The sequence below is a fragment of the Maniola hyperantus genome, chromosome 27, assembly GCF_902806685.2.
Source record: "Maniola hyperantus chromosome 27, iAphHyp1.2, whole genome shotgun sequence".
In the NCBI taxonomy this organism is placed as follows: domain Eukaryota; kingdom Metazoa; phylum Arthropoda; class Insecta; order Lepidoptera; family Nymphalidae; genus Maniola; species Maniola hyperantus.
The window spans coordinates 2,425,808-2,450,628 of record NC_048562.1 but is presented as its reverse complement, the minus strand read 5'-3'; the positions used below and the strand labels follow the sequence as shown (position 1 = coordinate 2,450,628).

Here is a 24,821-nt window from a genome sequence, read left to right as displayed (position 1 = left end):
TCTTTAGAGCTCAGGAGGGAACACAAGGATCAAAGCTTCTTGTATAAAATTGTAAATGGTCTTATTGACTCCCCTTATTCACTAAGTAAAATAATGTGCTCTGTACCGCAATTGTCCAGACGGAATGTAAAAACCTTTAGTCTTCCACATATTAACACGAACTATGGCCATAATAGATTTTTAGTGAGGACATGCGATATATACAATAAGAAATATGTACAATTAGATCATTTTCAACACAAATTTGGTAAATTTTTAGCTGAAATAAAAAAGTTTAAATAATTATATGTAGGTTTAGCACGATTACAATTATATACTTTATTTGTAACCACTTCATAACAAACTAACTTATTATAATTTAATTTAATGTAATTACTAACCTATCTAACTCCCGCACAAAATTAAATAGATATAATGTAAATGAGTGAACACTTAATAGGCATATGTACAAACTAGAAATAAGTAGCTAAGTAAAAATGTAAAAGCTGTTTGTGTTCCATAATAAAAAAAAAAAAAAAAAAAGAATTTAATCATAGCCTTTTACAAGTCAAATGTTTATCCAAACCTTTAGTACCATCCTCGCTCCTTCCCTCAAAAGCATGACCACCTTTCTTACTGAAACCGTCATCATGCTCCTTCCAGAAACTTCCAGAGCTATTCCAGCGTCCTCTCTTCCAGGATCCATAGCCATAACCATGGTCCTCCCATCCCGTACTTTTCTGGAGACTATGATAATTGAAATCTTCTTTTTCGTCATAATGTTTGACACCATGGTAATATATTGGTGGTTCAGTGATGCCCCAATGGTTTTTGGATTTGTGGTAGTCATTTCTGTCTTTATAGTATGTGTGTGAGCCTCCATAGCTTCCTCCATATTGTCCCCAGTGGTTGTCTGTCCGTCTGTTGTCGTTTTTATTTATTACTCCTGTGGAAACGAATTAAGTTAGTATACTAGATATAGTACCTACAGTTCTTGCAATTTACGAAAGCGAGTGGACTTTACTTGTGGTTACGTCGGATACACGGGCATTGCGTAAGTGTGCGTGCATGTCGGACCAATCAGTCGCGAGCAAGCGCTCGCAAACGCACACATTCAGTGTACCTTACTTATACCGATACGACTTAAACACAAGCATGAGCCACTCGCCTTCGTGAATTGCAAGAACTGTAAGTACAATGATTTTAAGCTTATTTCGTGGTTTAACGACATTTTAATGTAGATAACGGGTCATCAACATCATGATCAACCCATCGCCGGCTCACTGCAGAGCACGGGTCTCCTCTCGGAGTAAAAGGGTTTGGCCATAGTCTACCACGCTGGCCATGTGCGGATAAGTAGACTTCACACACCTTTGAGAACATTATGGAGTTCTCTCAGGCATGCAGGTTTCCTCACGATGTTTTCCTTCACCGTTAAAGCAAATGATATTTAATTACTTAAAACGCACATAACACCGAAAAGTTAGAGGTGCGTGCCCGGGATCGAACCCTCGACCTCCGCCTAGTAGGAGGGGACGTCCTAACCAAAGCTTTGTACGGATAACGGGTAATCGCGATTAATTTGATGTTTTTATTTGTCGATATTTCAACCCATGATCAAGACGGGACTGTGGTGCTACGAGAGTACGAAGTTCAATCGTGAGAATAGCTTTAAACTAGCAAGCAAGTAGGTATGTGGAATTAAGTTGTAGAATTATGCAAACCAAGACAGCATCGTACGACATCGAAAGTTAATAGTGACGTTGTCAGTGTATTTTGCCGGACAGCTCGTGAAGTTCCAGCGAAAAGAACAAGAAAGAGGCTAGTTCGCTACTGCCCTTGACAGCTCGAACTTTATCTCTCGCAGCACCGCAGTCCCGTCGTGAACACGACCCGTGCAATTGGGTTGAAATATCGACAAATAGAAACATAAAATTAATCGTGGTATCTACATTAAAATAGATATAATCCGTTCTACGTAACTTGACGCGTTAGCAAAATGTTGGCACCATTGCTTTGTTTCTATATTCCTTAGAAGATAAGGTTTATTATCACTCAATATATTTACAACTAGATGGATGGATTTAGGTTTTAAAAATCCCGTGGGAACTCCTATGTCCTTGCCCGGGATGCAAGCTTGTACTATGTACCAAATTTCGTCAAAATCGGGTTAACGGATGGGCTGTGAAAGGCTAGCAGACAGACAGACAGACAGACATACTTTCGCATTTATAATATTAGTATGGAAGTATGGATTGTGTGATTTGCAATGGTACCAACATAATATTACTCACGCGTCAAGTTACGATAAACAATCATTTAAAGCGACATCCGTGCCATGCCAAGCCGTGCTAGCCTAGTGGTTAGGAGTTCGATTTCGGGCACGAACCTTTAATTTTCCGGAATCGTGTGCGTTTTAAGAATTTCAATATCACTCGCTTTAACGGTGAAGGAAAACATCGTGAGGAAACCTGCATGCGTAAGAGTTCTCCACAATGTTCTCAAAGGTGTGTGAAGTTTATCAATTCGCACTTGAGCACCGCACTTCTCATACTGCGAGGAGACTCGTACTCTGTAGTGAGCCGGCGATGGGTTGATCATGATGATGATGATGAAAGCGACATCATCCTCTCTTATAACCTTTCAGCATTTCAGATGAAAGTTACTCCATAGTCCATACTGATAATCATCATCATCATCACCAACACATCGCCGCGCCGGCTCACTACAGAGCAATTGCGTAGAAGTGAAAAGAAAGCACCGTTATTTGCAACTTGCGGTATCTTACTTTTCATGAACAGCGTATAAGTACCAAGGTATTTTGTGCCAAAAATAATCAAAATCAGTACCTCAGTACCCTTATTATAAATGCGAAAGTGTGTTTGTTTGTTGGTTTGTTAATTTATTGGTTTGTTGGTTTGTCCTCGCGTCGCAACGGTGCAACGGATACGACATAGATAAAGACCTGGAGAGTGACATAGGCTACTTTTTATCCCGGAAAATAAAGAGTTCCCACGGGATTTTTAAAAACCTAATTCCACGCAGACGAAGTCGCGGACATCAGCTAGTTCTAAATATTTCGCAAACTTTTATGCCATAATACAATAGCAAATTGACTGTACTTAGTTATTGCTATTTAATTACCACAGGTAATTCTACTTCGGCCCGAATTAATTATCCTTGTCTTCTTTTTCGGTAGATACATAATATAATAACTCAAATTATTATTAATAGGACTGTATTCTGTGCCAGAAATTACCATACTTTTGGACATATCAAGGGTAAATAAATTAAAATACCGTAGGATTTCCGTAAAAAATAATTTATTTCAGACTAACACTCAAATTGGTTGTATCTACCTATTTTACATTTCTCAAACATTTTTACCGTAATATTTAACTACATTATACATATTATTTAATAGAAAAATATGTAAATGAGTTTCGCACCTATTTTTAATTTTCCCGTATTTAACACTTTGAATAAATTAACTAGTAAGTAGGTACCTATTATTCAGACGAACTTTAAAATTAATTACTCTTGTAATAATATAATACAAACACAGTTTAGCAATCATACAGTGAGCAAACAGGAGCAACGAGGGAAGCATCAACATTCAACACACCTACTCACATATAATGCAGTGGCGGATTTCCAGTCTTGGCCGCCCTAGGTCCTAGCAATTATATATTCTGTGGTCCTAGAGACATGAAATTTTGAGAATGTGTTCCTTGTCAAAAGTAAGTATCCACTAAGAAATGATTTTTCAAAATTACACCCCTAAGTGGGTTAAATGGGGGATGGAAGTTTGTATGAAAGTCCGTCATTTCTTAAGTCACGTCGATGAAAATTGGTATTTAAGCTTTCGGTTAAAAATGAATATTTATTTCACGATTTTTGAAAATTCTACTACCAAAAGGGTTCAATAGGGGATGAAAGTTTGTATAAAAGTCCGTAATTTTTCAAGTTATTTGCATGAAAATTGGTATTTGTGTTTTCTGTCACAAATGAAGAAACAAGTGTTTTGAGATTTTTGGAAATTCAACCCCCACCTCGATTTTCCAAATTCCACCCGAGTGAAGCCGGGGTACCCACCCTGGCTTCGCTCGGGTGAAATTCAGCTAGTATCTCATAATCTAGTAATAAGTGTTAACGGACGAAAGGGCACATTTGAGCGTCTTGTATTGCCTAAGTATTTTGTTGACTTGTAAGTGTAACGCAATAAGATACATTGGCACCGATTCCGTTGTCTTTCTCTAAACTAAATTTAGAGTATCTGCATCCTTTTCTTTTTAAGAATGCTAAACAGGGACAGCACATGAACTTTACATTTAAAGACTCTAAATTTTAGTGCACGCTACAAATTTAAACAGTAAGCTCGCGACTGTGCGCTAAAATCACGGGGTTTACCATCTAAAAGTTCAATTTAAAACTGTCAAACTGCGTCTGTCCTTTTCATATTACATTAGTAAGAAGAGGATGCGAACACTCTAAAATTAGGTTGTGCTCAGAATCAGTACCATTGTCCAACTGTATGGTAACTAAACTATGGTTTAAAGTGCTTCAAAACCCATTCATAAATACAACTTACCAATTTGATAAGGCACATATAATTCGTCTTCATATCGCCTGTTGTAAGTTTGAGTTCGTTTCTCGTCATAGAATCTATTATAACTCTTGTACCCATTAACCGACCAGTCCGTGGCATCCCTCCATTGTTCATCATGCCCTGGCACTTTATCTGGTTTGGAGGATAAGTAACCAGAATGTAAAAGACCTGGTCCTCTCAGAGTTTCTGGGCAATAAGGTTCCAGGCTGTTTCGGTCGAGCTCGTAGAAATCGTATTCTTTGTCGTCAACGAAATCCTGTTGTAGGTCGAAGGCTTCGATTGGTTTGGTCATTAGCTCGCATAGCCCTTTGCCGCGGAAGGTTGGATCTAATCTAAGGAAAATTAAAAAATAAATTTAATTTAAGTTGAAATGATAAAGTTGAAGTTGAAAAAGTACGCGCAGTTGTAGGGTTCCGTGGTCACAACTTAGCCATGATAGTGTTCCTTTAAAATTTTATACTACTGCTGTGATTTTTTTCATTTTCCTATAATGACTATTATCATTTGGCTGATAAGGGGGCGGGGACACTTGACTCTAATAAAAATTAGCACTTTAAAACATCATATTTTACAAACGAATCTAGAAATCGAAAAATGATGTTCCCACAACCACAGTATTTTTAAAATACCTATTCAACGACATCCCACAATATGGGATAGACAAGAAAAAAAACTCATCCCCACTTTACATGTAGGGGAGCTACCCTAAAAAAATATATTTATCACAACTTTATTTCACCACTTTGTCGGCGTGATTAATATTTATACCCATGCCAAATTACAGATTTCTAGCACTGATAGTCTCTGAGATTAACCGAGGACGGACGGACATGGTAAATTATAAGGGTTCCTAGTTTACGACGGAAGTCGGAACCCTAAAAAGCGCACGGGAATTATTTTGGAAATGAGTCGACAAAGGTTTATCTTATCATATCATGTAATGGCACTTTGGTACCACCTCGATATAAGATGGCTGCCTCAAAACAGCTGATCTGTTTAGCAGCCATTTTCTGCGGAAACGTACCTACTTCCGTCCGTAAACAATAATTTTATTTAATAAAAATTTATAAACTATTTCTAGACTTCATACATTCCCGGTAACCGATCGATAAATCGCCTACTGCACAAGTATAAGATCCTCTTTTTGTGTTCATCAGCGAGTTAGTAGTGGGACAATGTACCAGGAAAGCATAACATTATAGTGGTGTACCTAAATTCCCTTCAAGTGTAATACAGCGGCCTCGCCGCAATCAGCTCTAACCATCACTATTGTATACATCACCTTGCAATAGCACAGGGGCGGACTCGACTCCGGAAACGGAAATAATAATATTGTCTAGATAAGATGGGAATTTTTGTTAATGCAACACAATTTGTTATTATGATTTTATGTCCGAGATTGCGTATCTTTAATTTATTACATGAAACATGTTAAGTTATTGTGTGAAATGTTTTTTGGCTATTACAATAAATAACAAGTAGGTACCTAACTTCATAAGCAATTCGTAAATTAATACAGACTTTGATAAAATGTTCAAAACTAGATAAGGCCTACGTTTTTTTCCGCAATCCGCATGGATTAACGTTTTTCTAAAATCTCATTCTCCCTCAATCTCAATTTCTGGAAATTCATTGTTTTTCTGGTATAAAAAGTCGGTAGCTTATATCCGTCTCCGGTATAAAAACTACTTCTGTGCCAAATTTCATCACAATCGGGCTGTAAAAACTAGAAAAAATAATAGATTGACTATCAGACACACTTATGCATTTATACTCAACTAGTTGCCCTGGTGAACTTCGTTCCGCCTAGCAGTCGATTCAAATTTTTTTTAATTTTTCTCTCCTATGCATATATATAAAAAATGAATAAGCGGAATCGGTTCAGCTGTTCTCGAGATTTGCGATCAGCAACACATTTAGTGATTCATTTTTATATTATAAAGATACTCATACATGACTTATAATTACTACAGCAGTTTTACTGATGAGGCTTCTGATGAAATTATGACATGGTCTGTATAATACATAATCTTCCGTGGGAGACCAACAAGAAAGAATTTTTAAAAATTCAACCTAGGCAAAGCCGTTTTAAACAGCTAGTAATAATAAAGATGATTGCTTGTCCCACTCACTCCGTCCCTGACTACTACGAACAATAATAATTTACATAAAAAGAACTAAGTACGTAACGTAATAATTGTGACCCCAATATGTGCAAAACGTCATCATAATCGGTCCAGCCCCCAAGGTTGTTGTGCCAATGGAGTGGTTAGTGTAAGTCCCGCAAATTGCTATTGCGCTGGAACCGTGTCTCATTAACATCGAATTGACGTCATTTTGACGTCAGCCGAAATAAAAATATACCATCAGCTCGAAACTTCAGTCTAGTGCTGACGTCACTAAAATGGCGGCCACGCGAATAATAGCAAATTGCGGGACTTATATGACGACCTAGAATTCTCCTAGTATTTGACCAGATTATATTACATAATAGGATCTTAGACTGTAGTAATGAAATGACGTGATGTTTTGGATAGCGGCAGTTTAAGGTATGATTCCGAACCACCGCTGCATGCAGCAGCAGAATCATACCTTTATGGGACTAGAATAAATTATTACATTACTGCTTTACTGAGTGAAAATAAAATATGTCTTCATAGAAAACATTCAATGGATTAAAAATAAATTTCAAATGAGCTCGGTGGCTATCATTCAGTGTTAGACACTGAGTTAGCCAATCAGTAGACTGATGATCATTACCTTCATTATATATATTATCATTACATTATTATATCACTAGCTTATGCTCGCGACTTAGTCTGCGTGGACTACAAAAATTTCAAACCCCTATTTCACCCCTTGAATTTTTAAAAAGCCTTTCTTAGCGGATGCCTACGTCATAATAGCTATATGCATGCCAAATTTCAGCCCGATCCGTCCAGTAGTTTGAGCTGTGCGTTGATAGATCAGTCAGTCAGTCAGTCAGTCAGTCAGTCAGTCAGTCAGTCAGTCAGTCTTTTTTATTTATTTATTTATTAGTATACATAAACATAAAGTGACAAACCAGCACAAATATTTTAAAACTATACTAAACCAGAAAACTCTTTTCAACTTGGCCAGAGTCAGTCAGTCAGTCAGTCAATCAGTTAGTCACCTTTTCCTTATATATATTTAAGATTGTACCTCTATAAAGGTACGCGACAGGTCGAGGTGGCAATCGGGGTGGGCACACCCGCACAGCTCCTACGCTAACCCAGTGCGGGATGGCGCGGGTGTGCGGGGCGTTCCCCCGCCTCACACCCCGATTGCCATCTCAACTTGTATTGAAAACTTACCTATAATTAAAGCTCTCACAATGAAACCTCCTCTCCTCAGCACATTCCCTCCGACAGTCCTCCAAGCGTTCGCAGTTCACTACTTTCCTCACGTAACTCCGCAGAGCACGTCTTCCGGCGAGCACGCGCCTGAAGCACGCTGGAACAAGGAAAATATAGTATAGAGTAAGTATAGAGTAAGCGTGCGTGTTGCCAGTGATGACATATGGATCCGAGACATGGTCGCTAACTATGGGCCTCATAAGAAAGCTCAGAGTCACTCAGCGGGCGATGGAGAGAGCTATGTGAGTTTCTCTACGTGATCAAATCAGACATGATGAGATCCGTAGGAGAACTAGAGTAACCGACATAGCTCAACGGGTTGCGAAGCTGAAGTGGCAATGGGCAGGGCACATAGTTCGTAAAACCGATAGACGTTGAGGTCTCAAGGTGGTGGAATGGCGACCTCGCACCGGAAGACGCAGCGTTGGAAGACCGCCCACAACAAACTCGGAAACTCTTTAGAAATTATAAAATTCCAAACCCCTGTCAGAAATCTAACCCGGGACCTCCCACTAATAATACCACAGTGCTTACCACTGCGCCAGGGAGGTCCCAATGAAATAAACTCCAAAATCAAGTTCAAAATGATTCACCTAATCCCTAATGCACTAAAATGAACGATGATCCAATGCCTATTCATATACACGAACGCACAAAAACATAACCTTGGTGTTTATAGTGTACTATGTGTACCTATAGTGAAAAAAAAACCAGCCAAGTACGAGTCAGGCTCGCGCACCGAGGGTTCCCTAGTACAGTCATATTTTTTCGACATTTTGCACGATAAATCAAAAACTATGATGCATAAAAATAAATAAAAATCTGTTTTAGAATGCACAGGTAAAGCCCTTTCATATGATACCCCACTTGATATAGTTATCTTACTTAAATAATTGATGATGATAGATTAAAATATCCATACTAATAATATTATAAATGCGAAACTGTGTCTGTCTGTCTGTCTGCTTGCCTTTCACGGCCCAACCGTTTAACCGATTTTAATGAAGTTTGGTACAGAGTTAGCTTACATTGGGGAAGGACATGGGCTACTTTTTATCCCGGGAAATTAACGAGTTCCCGCGGGAAGTCGCGGGCATCCTCTAGTTAATTAATAATTTATTTATTTTTGTGCGATTTAACCTCAAATTCACGGTTTTCAGATTTTCCCCCTAATGTGTGCTATAAGATCTACCTACCTCCCAAATTATAGAGCCCTTAGAGCCTCAATAGCTCAACCGGTATAGGAGTGGACTGAAAACCGAAAGGTCGACGGTTCAAACCCCGCCCGTTGCACTATTGTCGTACCTACTCCTAGCACAAGCCTGCCGCTTAATTGGAGAGGAAAGGGGAATATTAGTCATTTAAGATGGCTAATATTCTTTAAAAAAAAAAAAAAAAAATTCATGATTCTAGGTCAACGGGAAGTACCCTGTAGGTTTCTTGACAGCCAGACAGACGGACAGACATACAGACAGACAACAAAGTGATCCTAAAGGGTTTCGTTTTTCCTTTTGAGGTACGGAATCCTAAACAGTATAATTTAGATCTGACCAAGATAAACAGAATGACTGTGACCCAGTGAGTCAAGACTCAAGAAATTATTAATTGCATAGGAGTAATTAATTATGCAACTAGTCGAAACTAGTTGTTGCCTGCGACTTTACATATTTTGAGGTTTAAACTATCGTGAGTGATTTCCATTTTATATAATACTAGCTTATGCTCGCGACTTCGTCCGCGTGGACTACAAAATTTCAAAACCCTATTTCACCCCCTTAGGAGTTGAATTTTCAAAAATCCTTTCTTAGCGGAAGCCTACGTCATAATAGCTATCTGCATGCCAAATTTCAGCCCGATCCATCCAGTAGTTTGAGCTGTGCGTTGATAGATAAGTCAGTCAGTCAGTCAGTCAGTCAGTCAGTCAGTCAGTCAGTCAGTCAGTCAGTCAGTCACCTTTCCCTTATATATATATATAGATCTCTCACCCGGCTTTACTCACGTGTTTAGTCGACGTTAGCCAACGTCTACTAAACACGTGCTAACAATGGGCTGTGGGAGCACCGCCCGCGCCGGTGCACGGCGCGCGCCGCACGCAATGCGCGATCTGACTCCCTTTGAAAAAGGACCCCGGATAGGTTCGAAACTAGTCGGGCTAACGTCAACTAAGCACGTGAGTATAGCTGGGTGAGAGACTTTACATATTATTTAAAAAGAAAAAGCCGAGATAGGCTCCGCCTCCTATTCGGGAAGTCGAGGGTTCGATTCCGGGAATGCACCTCTAACTTTTCAGAGTTATATCCGTTTGAAGCAATAACATCGTGAGGACTGAATGCTTTGTTCTCCTTACTGGTCTCAAAATCCGCACTTGGCTGGTGACAGACAGAATAGACAGACGCCTATCCTTATCACGTTTATATATATATTTTTTTTAAAAAGAATATTAGCCAGTTTTTAAATGACTAATATTCCCCTTTCCTCTCCAATTAGGCGTCAAGCTTGTGCTAGGAGTAGGTACGACAATAGTGCAACGGGCGAAGTTTGAACCGTCGACCTTTCGGTTTTCAGTCCACTCCTATACCGGTTGAGCTATTGAGGCTCTATTCTATATTATATATTATTAGAATAATTAGTGTTGATTGTTTATAATATAAGTACCTACTTAGTAAGTACCTATTACATAATGATCTGTCAAATGGCGCTATACAAAAATGTATCCATGGGAATTACTTTTTGCGTACCTTGACATTTCCCTCTCTAACAGAGCGGAATCTGGGCTTTCCTGATCATAACCAAGGATGAATTCATCAATCATCATGAATGCCTAGTTTAATTTAGATACGTATTGAGTTGTCAAGTAAAAATTTTTTACAAAAAAAATAAAAACCGACTTCGATACACAAACACTAAAAATTGAAAAATAATTTAATTTATTACCGAATATATTATGTGTACAAGAGTTAATATAGTTCCATAATAATACTTTTTGGTGCCGGTGCCAATTAGCTTTAGCTGCGCGAATCGTCTAGACTTCATATTTTTATGAGACTCCACAATGGCACCTCATTGGCACCGACCCCGAAAAATATTATTATCGAACTATATTAAATCTTGTATACATAATATATTCGGTAATAAATTAAATTATTTTTCAATTTTTAGTGTTTGTGTATCGAAGTCGGTTTTTATTTTTTTTCTAAAAAATTTTTATTTCACAATTTTTAGTGGTCCCATGGAATTATGCTATGACTGGTTAAAAATCTACTGTTTACTAAGCTATTACACTGATCGCGAGCAATTTACTCTCATCCGTTGAGGAGTTCCAGTATCTATCTTCGAAGATGTTCATCAGATCTTCACCAAATTTAAATGGGACCAGCTTTGAAGTATACCCTTTCAAACAAAAAAGAATTTTTAAAATCGGTCCAGGCGTCTTCGAGTAATCGGGGAACATACATAAAAAAAAAAAAAAGATTCCGACGAATTGAGAACCTCCTCCTTTTTTTGAAGTCGGTTAATTAACTAAATAGATCTACTATAGTACTAGAGAAGTATATAACGAGGTAGAGCTGTCTCATATAGATAAGTGCTTCCCTGTCCACTTTTGTTCTCTTTTTCTCTTTACTGTAAATGTTTTTGTTACAAATAAATAATAAATAAATAAATTTTAATTTAATTTAGCGACTTAATGCATGTAAACACTTAATCTAAATATATAAAATTCAAAGTCCTGACTGACTGACTGACATATATATCAACGCACAGCCTAAACCACTGGTCCTAAAGACATGAAATTTGGAGGGTCTATTCTTTGTAAAGAGTAGGGATCCACTAAGAAAGAATTTTTCGAAATTCTACCCCTAAGTGGGTTAAATGGGTGATGGAAGTTTGTATGAAAGTCCGTCATATTATTTCAAGTTATTTGTATGAAAATTGGTATTTGGGTTCTTGGTCACAAATAAAGAAATACGTGTTTCAGGATTTTTGGAAAATTCGCCCATAAGGGTGGTAAAATAGGGGATGAAAGTTTGTATGGGAAAGTTTTAATTATTGATATTATTAACTTGAAGTTTGGAAAGTAGGTTTTTTCCTGAGGTTAGGTGTCAGCTAAGTACCTAACGACTTTGAGAAAATCCCCACCTAAAGGGATGAAATGGGGGTTGGAAGGTTATATGTGTTATTCGGTGCTGTTCAGGGTGCGTGTCCTGATGTTATAATGTTTGTTTCTGAAAAAATACCATTTGTTTCCTGTAGGCCACGCGGACGAAGCCGCGGGCAGAAGCTAGTTTAGTAATAAGTTGCAAGTTAACAAGTAGAATAGAATCAGTACCCTTATTATTGCATGGGTAATGGGTATAGATCTGTGGGTATAGATAATTAAGACCTGGAGAGTGACATAGACTACTTTTTATCCGGTAAAATCAAAGAGTTCCCACGGGATTTTTAAACAACCTAATTCCACGCGGACGAAGTGGCGGGCATCAGTTAGTTTGTAATATTTTTTTTTTTTTTTTTTTATAAAGAATATTAGCCATGTTAAATGACTAATATTCCCCTTTCCTCTCCAACTAAGCGTCAGGCTTGTGCTAGGAGTAGGTACGAAAATAGTGCAACGGGCGGGGTTTGAACCGTCGACCTTTCGGTTTTCAGTCCACTCCTTTACCGGTTGAGCTATTGAGGCTCTAATATGGATAGTAGGTATAGATAGTATATAGATATTAGATTACGTACTTGGTGCATTCTCCACTAAGATCACCCTCGAACCGAACACATTGTGACACACAGACAAACACAGAAGCACTACACATACCCTCATTTTTATAAACCACTGACATTATCTATGCAAAAATCCGCTTTTTTACAATTTTTTTTAACTTTACTACACGTGTTTTAAGTTAAACTATAATAATTTATACATTGATTAAATGTTCTGCATTTAAGATAATTATTTTTATTCATTTTAAACTTACAACAATTTAGTATATTTTTTTTGTAAATTTTGCTTTGACGATAGTAAATTTATAACAATTTTGAGTTCCAAAAATATTTATTATTGTAATTACAAAAAAATAATAATAAATGGGTATATTTTATTGTTTGATTGTAAAAATGTTATTTCAAAAGTGCTTTATATCACAAAATTTTATTTACACTAGTATAAGTATTACACAGAAACTTTAGTTTAACCAAAAAAAAAAACCAAACTTTTCACATTTTTTTTTGACTAACACCTTTTCTTTATACACACTCGCACTTCACCAAATATTCCTGCAGTTTTTTGCCAAAAAACGGTTTTTTTTTACATTTTTTATTTTTTTTTGGTTTTTGCATACATATCGCGCACGGGTTATGTAGGTCAGAGGTTACAGCGCGTATCAGACCGACTGAACAGTGGCATTGTTGGACATAGGCTTATATGCGAGTAACATATACCTGAAAGAATAGTATGGACATACCAACTTGAACAAGACTAAGTTAAAAACGAATAAAATCTGCATTCCGAATCGGTGGTCGGAATCGGAATCTCAGCTGATGTAGAATAAGATACACTTGTGGTCCTATGAATCAGTACCCTTATTATGAATGCGAAAATGTGTTTGTTGGTTGGTTAGTCTTTCAATCACGTCGCAACGGGACAACGGATTGACGTGATTTTTTGCATGGGTATAGATAAGGACCTGGAGACTGGAGAGTGACATAGGCTACTTACTTTATAGAAATCAAAGAGTTCCCATGGGGTTTTTAAAAATCTAAATCAACGCGTATGAAATCGCGGGCATTAGCTAGTATGAAATAAATGAAGTTTTTTTTATATTTTGATTCATACGTATATTGATCATTCACTGATTTGATAAGGGGTATGGGTGTAATTAAAACCGCCATACCCCTTCCAAGTTAGCCCGCTACCATCTTAGACTGCATCATCACTTACCATCAGGTGAGATCGCAGACAAGAACTACTCAACTTGTTACTGAATAAAATGAAATACATACTAATCTAAATCCGTAATATGTACCTAATAATGTAAATGCGAAACCGTGTTTGTCTGTCTGTCTGTTAACTTTCACGAAGCATCCGTTTAACCAATAGTAACGAAATTTGGCACAGATATAACTTGCAACCCAAGGACGGAATTTAAATAGGCTACTTTTTATCCCGGAAAATTGAAGACTTCCCAATCGGTTTAACCGATTTTTTTATTTTTTTTTATTTACTTATTAGGTTTACTTACGGCTACTTACACTAATATATTAAAAATAGAACGGTTACATACAAAAAATACTATTACAACAATAAATCGAGGGAAATACAAAAATGACAAAATTTTGACGAACGTTACTCCTTTAATTTAGATCCTGACAACACATTACCCACCATTTGTGTACGTGCAATCAGTTAGAAAAGTTGGCATATCCATACCATTCTCACATCACAGATCGGCGCAGATAACTTCAGCGTTCGTGCCATTGTCTCAAAAACAGAATTTATAAAGCAAAAACCTCATATATCCGACTATTGTACGCACCTACTCACTTATTGTGCATAATATCAAAACCAAATTATGTACCTTATGGTTGTACCCATAACCAACTAACTTAAGCAAATAGGTTCTTGGATTGTAGGGAGTAATAAAATTAACTAAGATTGATTTTTGGTATATTGGTACTTGGTAGTTTATGGGGTGCAGAATTAATTACCTACTAAAGGAAATAATTTTAAAAAATCTTGCAAATGCAAAATCTCCTTGTACCAAATAGATCATCTATTTGGCCCGATCCCATCCCATGGGAACCAGTATTTAAATATATAAAAGGAAAAGGTGACTGACTGACTGACTGATCTATCAACGTACAGCTCAAACTACTGGACGGATCGGGCTGAAATTTGGCATGCAGAATGCAGATGGCTATTATGACGTAGGCATCCGCTAAGAAAGGATTTCAGAAAATTTAACCCCTAAGGGGTGAAATAGGGGTTTGAAATTTGTGTAGTCCACGCGGACGAAGTCGCGAGCATAAGTTAGACAACCTTGACGTCAAACACGAACAAGTGATTAAATGTAGGAAGTGTTTAGTTTAAGTAGGTTTACCTAATCATTTTAGGTAAGTAGTTATAAAATACTAGCTGATGCCCGCGACTTCGTCTGCGTGGATTTAGCAATCCCGTGGGAACTCTTTGCTTTTCCGGGATAAAAATAGTCACCCTCCAGGTCTTAGCTATACCCATGCAAAAATAATGTCAATCTGTTGCACCGTTGCGACGTGATTGAAGGACAAACCAACAAACCAACCAATAAACACATTTTTGCATTTAAAATAAAGGTACCTACTGTTCCTTAAAGTGTAGGTAAAAACCCTATAAAACTATAAAATACATTTGTTTTTGTTCGAAGGGGTGGTTTCAACATCAATATTAGGTACACAGAAATCGTTGTTTGAACCCATAAAGATGGTTGACTAAATGACTTATCTGACTTTACATCATACATCTCTCTAAATATATAAAAGTTCCCACGGGATTTTTAAAAACCTAATTCCACGCGGACGAAGTCGCGGGCATCAGCTAGTTTCTAAATATTTTTTAATCTACATATCAAAAATTGCGTAACCAGCAGGATTAAAAATTATCTAAACAGAACAAAAGAGAAATACCACTCACTCATTGACTGACTGACTGACTAATCACGAAATCTCAGAAACTATAAAGCCTACAAACTTGAAATTTGGAAGGTAGGTTCTTTCTAGGACGTAGGTGTCAGCTAAGAAACGGTTTTGAAAAATTCCCCTCCTAAAGGGGGGGTCGAAGGTTGTATGAAAGTCCTATGTTTTTGGAGTTAGAGACGTCAAAATCGACATTTAGGTTATTAGCTTTAAATAATAAAAATCTGTATATTTCAATTTAGGAAATTCCCCCCTTAAGGGTGGGAAAATAGGGGGGCAATGTTTTTATAGAAAAGTTTTAACAATTGTTATTTGTACTTAAAATTTGAAATGTAGGCTATTCTAGGGGGTAGGTATCAGATAAGAAAGGATCTTACTAAATTCCCCCCCTAAGGGAGTAAAATGGGGGTGGAAGGGTTATATGAAAATCCTACGTTTTTGAAGTTAGAGATATGAAAATTGGCATTTAGGTATTCCGGGTTCCGTGTCATAAGGTGAGACTGAGTGAGTAGGTAAGTGAGGCCTTTTGCAGCGGGAAAATTTCAGATCTCATGTGAAACCAGTACGCGGACGAAGTCGCGGGCATCTGCTAGTTTAAAAATATTGTGGTCTGTTCTGTATCCATTTGCTTACACCTTCTATCATACTAAGTAATGAAAATCGAATGCAACCTTTATAATTGTTAAAAATACTAATTTACATGTTATTTAATAAAATACCACTACATAAATTACTTCTCCATTGTGACGATATAGAGTTTAAATCAAAGTTTTTTGCGCAATGATATCATGCACTTTAATTTATAAAACCAACCAATTGTTTTTAAGCAACCTTGGTTATTCTAAACAATAGGATTGCCGGAAATATCTTCTTCCCTAGCATTCCTAGCTATTTTCGGTTTGTGACCCATTTGTCATGGTATTTCTTACACATGACTAACACCGACCCCTTTCGCCTTCATATAAGTGGTAAGCTGGTATGCAACAATAGAGGCTTGAACTGTAGTAATAAAATGATGTGATTAATATATATAGCTGCTCGTGCTGATTCACTCACTCACTCATTGATCTAATTTTTTTTACTGATATATTCGTATAGAAGACAAAAGTTCATTCGGAACAAAAATAAGGAGAGAGCTGATGATTGAGGATTTCGGAGACGGGTGAAAAGCACGCTTAAGGTATTGAAGATAGGGAGGGGGGGAGGGGGGGGGGGTGCTCGAGCAAATGTTATTACTACAGTCCAAGACCCTATTAAAATAATAAATCCCAAACGCGGCTTGCGAGATAGGAGTATCTCTCGGACGTCCAAGAAATGTTAACTTTCCCAATCCCAATAACTTTTTTGGCCCAATGATCAACCTGATTTAAGGTCGGGGGTTCGATCCCGATCCCGGGCACGCCCCTCTAAAACGAGAAAGAAACTATGGTAGGTGTCCGTATAAGCACGGAAGCGGCTTGCGAGATACCTCTCGGACGGAGAACTCAGTTGCTTAAAACAACAGGAAACCAATACCAAAATAAGCCATTAAAGAAGTACAATACAAAAAATAATAATTATAATGGTCAAAACGCATAAATCGCACTTAGAATAATGGACAATAGCGAAGGACGCACGGACAAACAGAAACAACTACTATATGATATAACGTTAACAATAAGTTTCGTACACAAAAAGATTCCCCGATATCAGATTTTTATCTTAAGTGGTTGGTCCAAGTTGAAAGCTAAAGCTGTGAGTTAGCTATAGGCAGTTTATTAAACTTTTATACATAATATAGCCATGTAGGGGTCAGCCAGTTAACCTCCCAGTGTGCCTGGATGCTGCTGGTCCCTTATGGATATGTCCGAGGGAAAAACAGTATTCGGGCCGGTGCACCCTGGTAACATGGCTAATAATTTCTCTCGGGGATATTGTTGGCTATGGCTAATGACCTGACAGGAGAAAGGGGCCACGTAGTATGCGATATTCTATGAAATGCTGGAATGTGACATCAGATCACAATGACGTACTTTGTAGTTTAATCGATAATTTAAAATGGTTATTACGCTTAAAACTAACAAAGGACGTGGATTTTACGTATTTTGGAAGACCCTCTATTTAATAATCACTGAGAACTAATTTATTTTTGACTAGATGATGCCCGCGACTTCATCCGCGTGGATTTAGGTTTTAAAAATCCCGTGGGAACTCTTAAATTTTACGGGATAAAAAGCCTATGTCCTTCCCCGGGATGTAAGCTAACTCTTTACCAAATTTCATCAAAATCTATTGAACTGTTGGCCTGTGAAAAGCTAGCAGACAGACAGACACACTTTCACATTTATAGTATTAGTATGGAAGTATTGCAGTAGTCAAATACCCAATTCTGTTTTGTACAATTTTATTAAGAGTCACAATAAGACGCTTCAGCTCATGCCCTGTTCCACACATACCTCGTAAAATAAATTGCAAGCGGTAGGCTCGGGTTAAATTGCTAAGACCTCACATTATACGCCATTACCATTAGACAAAAACCTTTGAATCCAACGGATCTCTTCACAATAATGGGATACTTTGTGCTTCCCTGACAATTATCAACAAGAATTGATAGATTTAGCCTCAACTATAGTTATAGCTAAGCTGTGATAGCCTAGCGGCTAGGACCTCCGCCTTCTAATCGGAGATTGGGGGTTCGATCCCGCAGTCCGCACCTCTAACTTTTCGGAATTATGTGCGTTTTAAGCAATTTAATATCACTTAATTTTTAACGGCAAGTTTTTAAGATTTTTAATTACACGCTATACTAACCATGCACAATGACTATTTTTTTTTTTTTTTTTTTAGCTCCGTTTAATCGAACTCATCCTGTCAATCACAGATGTTGGTGAAGACTGTTAGGCTCGTGCACGTCACTCTTATTGGTCCTGGCAGAATACCAGCGCTCAGGTTTTATTTTAAAACCTGCAGCATTAATGCTGAGCTGGGGCCATTTCATCTTGTGCCAAGTGGGTGCAAGAACTCATTTTAGATTTAATTAATTATTAAGTACTTCTTATTATCTACTAACTACTATCTACTAACTATTAATTTTAAGTTTGTTTGTACCTTAGGCATAAGATGAATAAACCAGTTTTCTTTCTTCTTTCTTTCTTCTTAATTTGGTGAAGGAAGACATCGTGAGGAAACCTGCATGCCTGAGAGTTCTCCATAATGATCCAGCGGCTCCCTGCGACTCGTCTGATGTCGTCCGTCCACCTAGTGGGGGGTCTCCCGACGCTGCATCTTCCGGTGCGAGGTTGCCATTCCAACACCTTGGGAACCCAACGTCTATCGGTTGTACGAACTATGTGCCCTGCCCATTGCCACTTCAGCTTCGCAACCCGTTCGCAACGATACATACGAAAAAAAAAATACTAACAAACTGCAAACGTACAAAAAAAATGCAATGTTACATGATTTCAATTAATTACCCAAGTAAGGTCATGCCCTTACCGGTCAGGTGGTTCTGATTATAATACAAATGTCATTATGTCTGTCTGTACGCAATTATGATCTAAAACAAAGGCCGAGGTTGTTGTAACGGATCTGAAATATATGGAAATCGTGTGAACACCAAACTTTATTGATGTTTGGATATGTAATACCTAACTTTGTGTAGAAGTGTCAATCCATACTAACTTAAAAAAAAAAAGAATATTAGCCATGTTAAATGACTAATATTCCCCTTTCCTCTCCAACTAAGCGTCAAGCTTGTGCTAGGAGTAGGTACGACAATAGTGCAACGGGCGGGGTTTGAACCGGCGACCTTTCGGTTTTCAGTCCACTCCTTTACCCGTTGAGCTATTGAAGCTCTAAATTATAAAGTGTGTCTGTCTGTCTGTTTACGGTCCAACAGTTGAACCGAATTTGATGAAATTTGATACAGAGTTAGCTTACATCCCTGGGAAGGATATATGCTAATAATGGCATCAGCTAGTCAGTACCCTTATTATAAATGCGAAAGTGTGTTTGTTTGTTGGTTTGTTGGTTTGTTGGTTTGTCCTTCAATCACGTAGCAACGGAGCAACGGAGCAACGGATCAACGTGATTTTTGCATGGGTATAGTTAAACACCTGGCTCTCCAGGTGTTTAACTATACCCATGCAAAAATCAAAGGCTACTCTTTGTCCCGGAAAATCAAAGAGTTCCCACGGGATTTTTAAAAACCTAATTCCACGTGGACGAAGTCGCGGGCATCAGCTAGTAATTAATAAATTCACTCACCTTCATAAGATTCCCCAGGTTTAGGATTTCTTCTATCAGCACCAACCGCCACTGGTCTCGACGTCACCAAATCGCCATTAGATTTCTTCGGTCCAATTTCATATACCGGCTTAATATCTAGTCTATTTGACGCATGATCTTTATTAGCTTTGCGATCATTTTCTACATCATTATTGTAACCTGCGGGATTTAAATCACTTTTATTTGGTCCATCGTTAAACCTATTTCCACCATATGAACCTTTATTTGTGATAATAGGTCTGTAACTTTGGTTGGGATCTTTGCCGTAACTACCAGGTTTGATTCCGTATAAATGATGAATCCCATACCCAAGATGGCTACCGTAAAATCCGTTTTGATTATAATCATATCTGTCACCGTATTTGTGTTCTATTTGATTATAATAATCTTTTTTAGAGTCAGATCCGTATTTATTAGATTGTTTGTTTCTATAAGAGTTTGAGGCTTGGTTTCTGTAACCACTTTCATCGTCAGAACTTTGTTGACTACCATATTGATTAACTGGACTACTACTAACTTGGTTTCCATAACTTGGGGAATTAGAAATTTGATTACCGTAAGCGCTTTGTGTACTTCCATACTGATTGCTTTGTTGACTTGTCTGACCTCCGTAGGAGCTTTGACTGCCATAGCTATTTTGGCCATATCCTGCATTACTTGTACTGGATTGACTATCTTGGCCATATCCTTGACTATTTGGACCAGATCCACTTCCATAACCTTGACTAGTTGAACTAGTTTGCCCTCCATAACCACTTTGACCGTAACCTTCAGAATTTGAAGAAGATTGGCCTCCATAACCACTTTGCCCATATCCTTGGCTATTGGAACCACTTCCATATCCTTGACTATTTGAACTAGATTGTCCTCCATAACCACTTTGACCATATCCTTCAATATTTGATGACGATTGGCTTCCATAACCACTTTGCCCATCATTATTAGTACTGGATGCACTTCCATACCCTTGACTATTTGAACTAGTTTGACCATAGCCGCTAGAATTTACTCCTTGATTGTATCCAGTTTGGTCATTTTGGCCATATGATCCTGAAGGTTGTGACGGTTTTTGTGGTTTAGGCCCATAACCCATATCGTCATTTTCATTATCACCATAACCACCAGAGCTTGGTTTTTGAGGTTTATAACCTTGATAGTTTTCATTCCATGATCCATAGTGGGAGGCGCTTTGAGAAAATGACTGTTGGTCTGAATAGCTATTGTATCCATAGCCTTGTCCGTACATTTCTCCGTTTGAAAGACTATCTTGGTACGGTCTTTGGCTAACACTGGGTCTGTAAGGTCTAGGAGGATCATATATTTCTACTTTAATAGAATTGTCTTGTGATGTACCATAGTTACTAGCGTACTGTCCAGTGTATGTATAACTTGGTTTGACATAAGGTCTGGTTGGTTTGTATGGCCTGTCTGGATCGTTAAGACCAGTCCCATATTCAGGTCTGGATGGATAGAGAGGTTTCACTTGATGGTATCCTTGTTCTTCTGATAGAGGTCTTGGAGGTCTTTTATTAGGTCTGATAATGTATTGATATTGAGGCCTTTCTGGTGCGTACTGTGGTCTTATTGGCTTTGGTCCATAGATATCCTCAATTTCGTCTCCTGGCAAAGGTGGGTGATAAGGATCAGGTCTCCAATACTCTGGTCTTGGTTTACCATAAGGATCTTGGAAATATAGTTGGTCGTAAGAATCAGAAGGTCTTGAATTGTTTGAGGAAGGTCTTACAGGTCTGTAGGGTATATCTTGAGGTCTGTGGACGCCATAGCTTGGGGGTCTATCCTCAGGTCTATATGGTATTTCTTGGGGTTTATGTAACCCATAGCTTGGGGGTCTGTCATTATCAGGTCTATAAGGTATTTCCTGAGGTTTGTGGATTCCATAACTTGGGGGTCTGTCCTCGGGTCTGTAAGGTATTTCTTGAGGCCTATGTGACCCATAACTTGGGGGTCTATCCTCAGGTCTATAGGGGATTTCTTGAGGTTTGTGGGCCCCGTAACTTGGAGGTCTGTCATTATCAGGTCTAAATGGTATTTCCTGAGGTCTATGTACTCCATAGCTCGGGGGTCTCTGTTCAGGATTATAAGGAATTTCTTGAGGTTTGTGAGCTCCGTAACTTGGGGGTCTCTCATCAGGTCTGTAGGGGATTTCTTGAGGTTTGTGAGCGCCATAACTTGGAGGTCTTTCATCAGGTCTGTAAGGTATTTCTTGAGGTCTATGCGACCCATAGCTGGGCGGTCTTTCATTAGGTCGAAAAGGTATTTCTTGTGGTTTATGTGCCCCATAACTTGGGGGTCTAACGTTTTCAGGACTTCCTGTGTTGTATTCATCAGGTCGTTCGTCTCCACCGTAACTTGGTCTATTGGGGCTATTTGTAATGTATGAAGGTCTATTCGTTTCATATGGGTTTAAATCATCGTACATGGGCCTGTTAGGGTCTTCTTCGCCCGGTCGGATGATAGGACGGTGTTGGTTCTCGCTCACTGGGCCGTTTTGTTGGCCCATCGGTAGAGGGGGGGATTGCTCGCATTGAAATCTTCGGACGTACACATCGTAGTCTGGGTTCCGTATGAAAAGATTCTTGTCCTTTATTTGCTTTTCGCTCATGTTGCTGAGGTCGCATGTTGCGTTGCCTTTCGCGCCGACTCTGTAAAAAAGAAATAGTTTTTATGAACCAAGATAATTTATTTATTTCTGGCTAATGCCAGGTAAAAAGCTGTGATAGTTAGGACGTCCGCCTTCTAATTGGAGGTCGGGGGTTCGATCCCGGGCACGCACCTCTAACTTTTAGGAATTATGTGCGTTTTAATTAATTAAATAGCACTTGCTTTAACGGTGAAGGAAAACATCGTGAGGAAACCTGCATGCCTGAGAGTTCTCCATAATGTTCTCAAAGGTGTGTGAAGTCTACCAATCCGCACATGGCCAGCGTGGTAGACTATGGCCAAAACCCTTCTCTCTGAGAGGAGACCCGTGCTCTGTAGTGAGCCGGCGATGGGTTGATCATGATGATGATGATGATGATGCTGGAAACAGGCTGTTAGGTGGATGAACATAAGTATACTTATTTAAGTATGTACCCGTAGTCATACGCCTGGCACTGCTTGTCTTGCTTGCAGATCTGCTCACATTCTATAGTAGTCAGTTCTGTGACATTCCGATAGATGGCGTCATGCGGCAGCTGCTCGCCGATGGAGATGCGGTCGAAGCAATCTGTAATAATAATTAAAATGTTTAGTTTTGAAAACTGTTGCTCTATTGCGGTAGAATGACAGCTACAATGTCACGATCGCAATCACCTCTGATTGGTTGATGCTCGCTCACTATTTGCTACAATGCATTGTTGCAACAAGAATCGCACAAATTCAGCCAATCACAACAATTGAGATTGTAATAATGATTGATGCTGGGTTTACGAAATCGTCCTACAGGTGAAGTTCGTATCAGAAGTTTCTGTTCTGGTGCTTCAAATTCATGGGCGGCGGTAATCACTTACCATCAGGTGACCCGCCTGCTCGTTTGCTCGCTATCTCTATTTTAAAAAAAAGTTAAAAATACGGATAAGGTGGTTTATCGGATACTAGCGGATACCCGGCGTGTGCTACCACGCTAAATAATTGCTTAATGCATTTTTATTGGTCTAAACCATCTTTGCATTATTGCCTTTCTAATGAAACCAGTTTAGGGCACATCGGTTGGATGGTTTCAAAGTCTATAACGGACACAGGTAGTTACTACAGAAATATAATATTCCATTATTTAACAGACACAAATCCATACTAATATTATAACTGCGAAAGTGTGTCTGTCAGTCTATCTGTCTATCTGTCTGTCTGCTAGCTTTTCACGGCCCAACAGTTCAACCGATTTTGATGAAATTTGGTACGGAGTTAGCTTACATCCCGGGGAAGGCTATATTTTATCCCGAATAATTAAAAAGTTCAGACGGGATTTTTGAAAAACCTAAATCCACGCGGACGAAGTCGCGGGCACCATCTAGTATTTATATAGAGGGTTGAGCAGAATGAGACGGGCTTGACCATAGTCTACCACGCTGGCCGAGTGTTTTTATTGTGATTTCTTGCAAACAGTTAAATTTATTCAACAAAGAAAACAAGCATAACAATTAAATATTAAAATAATTACAGATCGAAAATATCATCTAAACCAGGGGTTCCCAATTTTATTTGGCCATGGAACCCTAATTGATCATACTTTGGCGGAACCCTAGCTGGCTATTTTGATAATCTTCTATATATAAAAGGAGAAGGTGACTGACTGACTGACTGATCTATCAACGCACAGCTCAAACTACTGGACGGATCGGGCTGAAATTTGGCATGCAGATAGCTATTATGACGTAGGCATCCGCTAAGAAAGGATTTTTGAAAATTCAACTCCTAAGGGGGTTAAATAGGGGTTTGAAATTTTGAAGTCCACGCGGACGAAGTCGCGAGCATAAGCTAGTCTAAATATATAAAATGAAAAGGTGACTGACTGACTGACTGATCTATCAACGCACAGCTCAAACTACTGGACGGATCGGGCTGAAATTTGGCATGCAGATAGCTATTATGACGTAGGCATCCGCTAAGAAAGGATTTTTGAAAATTCAACCCCTAAGGGGGTGAAATAGCGGTTTGAAATTTGTGTAGTCCGCGCGGACGAAGTCGCGAGCATAAGCTAGTGATAACTAATTATTATTATAAGTATTGCAAAACATTCATTGTGACAAAAAAATACTATGACGTTAATTACCTCAGAGGCGCAGTGCGTGCACTTTTGTATTAAAAGTTGGAGGTCCCGGTTCGATTTGAGGCTTCGGCCGCGGCTATTTTACCACCAGTAAAGACGTAACGCCAAGCGATTGAGCGTTCCCAGTAAGATGCCGTGTAGAAACCGATTAGTAGTATAC

At 38.6% G+C, this 24,821-nt stretch overlaps 1 protein-coding gene across 1 annotated transcript in view; it reads right to left on the bottom strand.

Moving 5' to 3' along the window:
• LOC117994584 (uncharacterized) overlaps window positions 1-23,116 on the bottom strand; it is a 34,627-nt gene extending 11,511 nt beyond the window's left edge. Inside the window, exons 1-5 of the mRNA XM_069507835.1 lie at window positions 22,987-23,116; window positions 19,870-22,553; window positions 7,924-8,062; window positions 4,571-4,920; window positions 566-925 (exon numbers count right to left, since the gene is read on the bottom strand). Of these exons, the coding sequence (XP_069363936.1) occupies window positions 566-925; window positions 4,571-4,920; window positions 7,924-8,062; window positions 19,870-22,513 (3,493 nt within the window). The 5' untranslated portion in view covers window positions 22,514-22,553; window positions 22,987-23,116. The remainder of the gene's footprint in view (window positions 1-565; window positions 926-4,570; window positions 4,921-7,923; window positions 8,063-19,869; window positions 22,554-22,986) is intronic.
• Window positions 23,117-24,821: the final 1,705 nt, after the last annotated feature.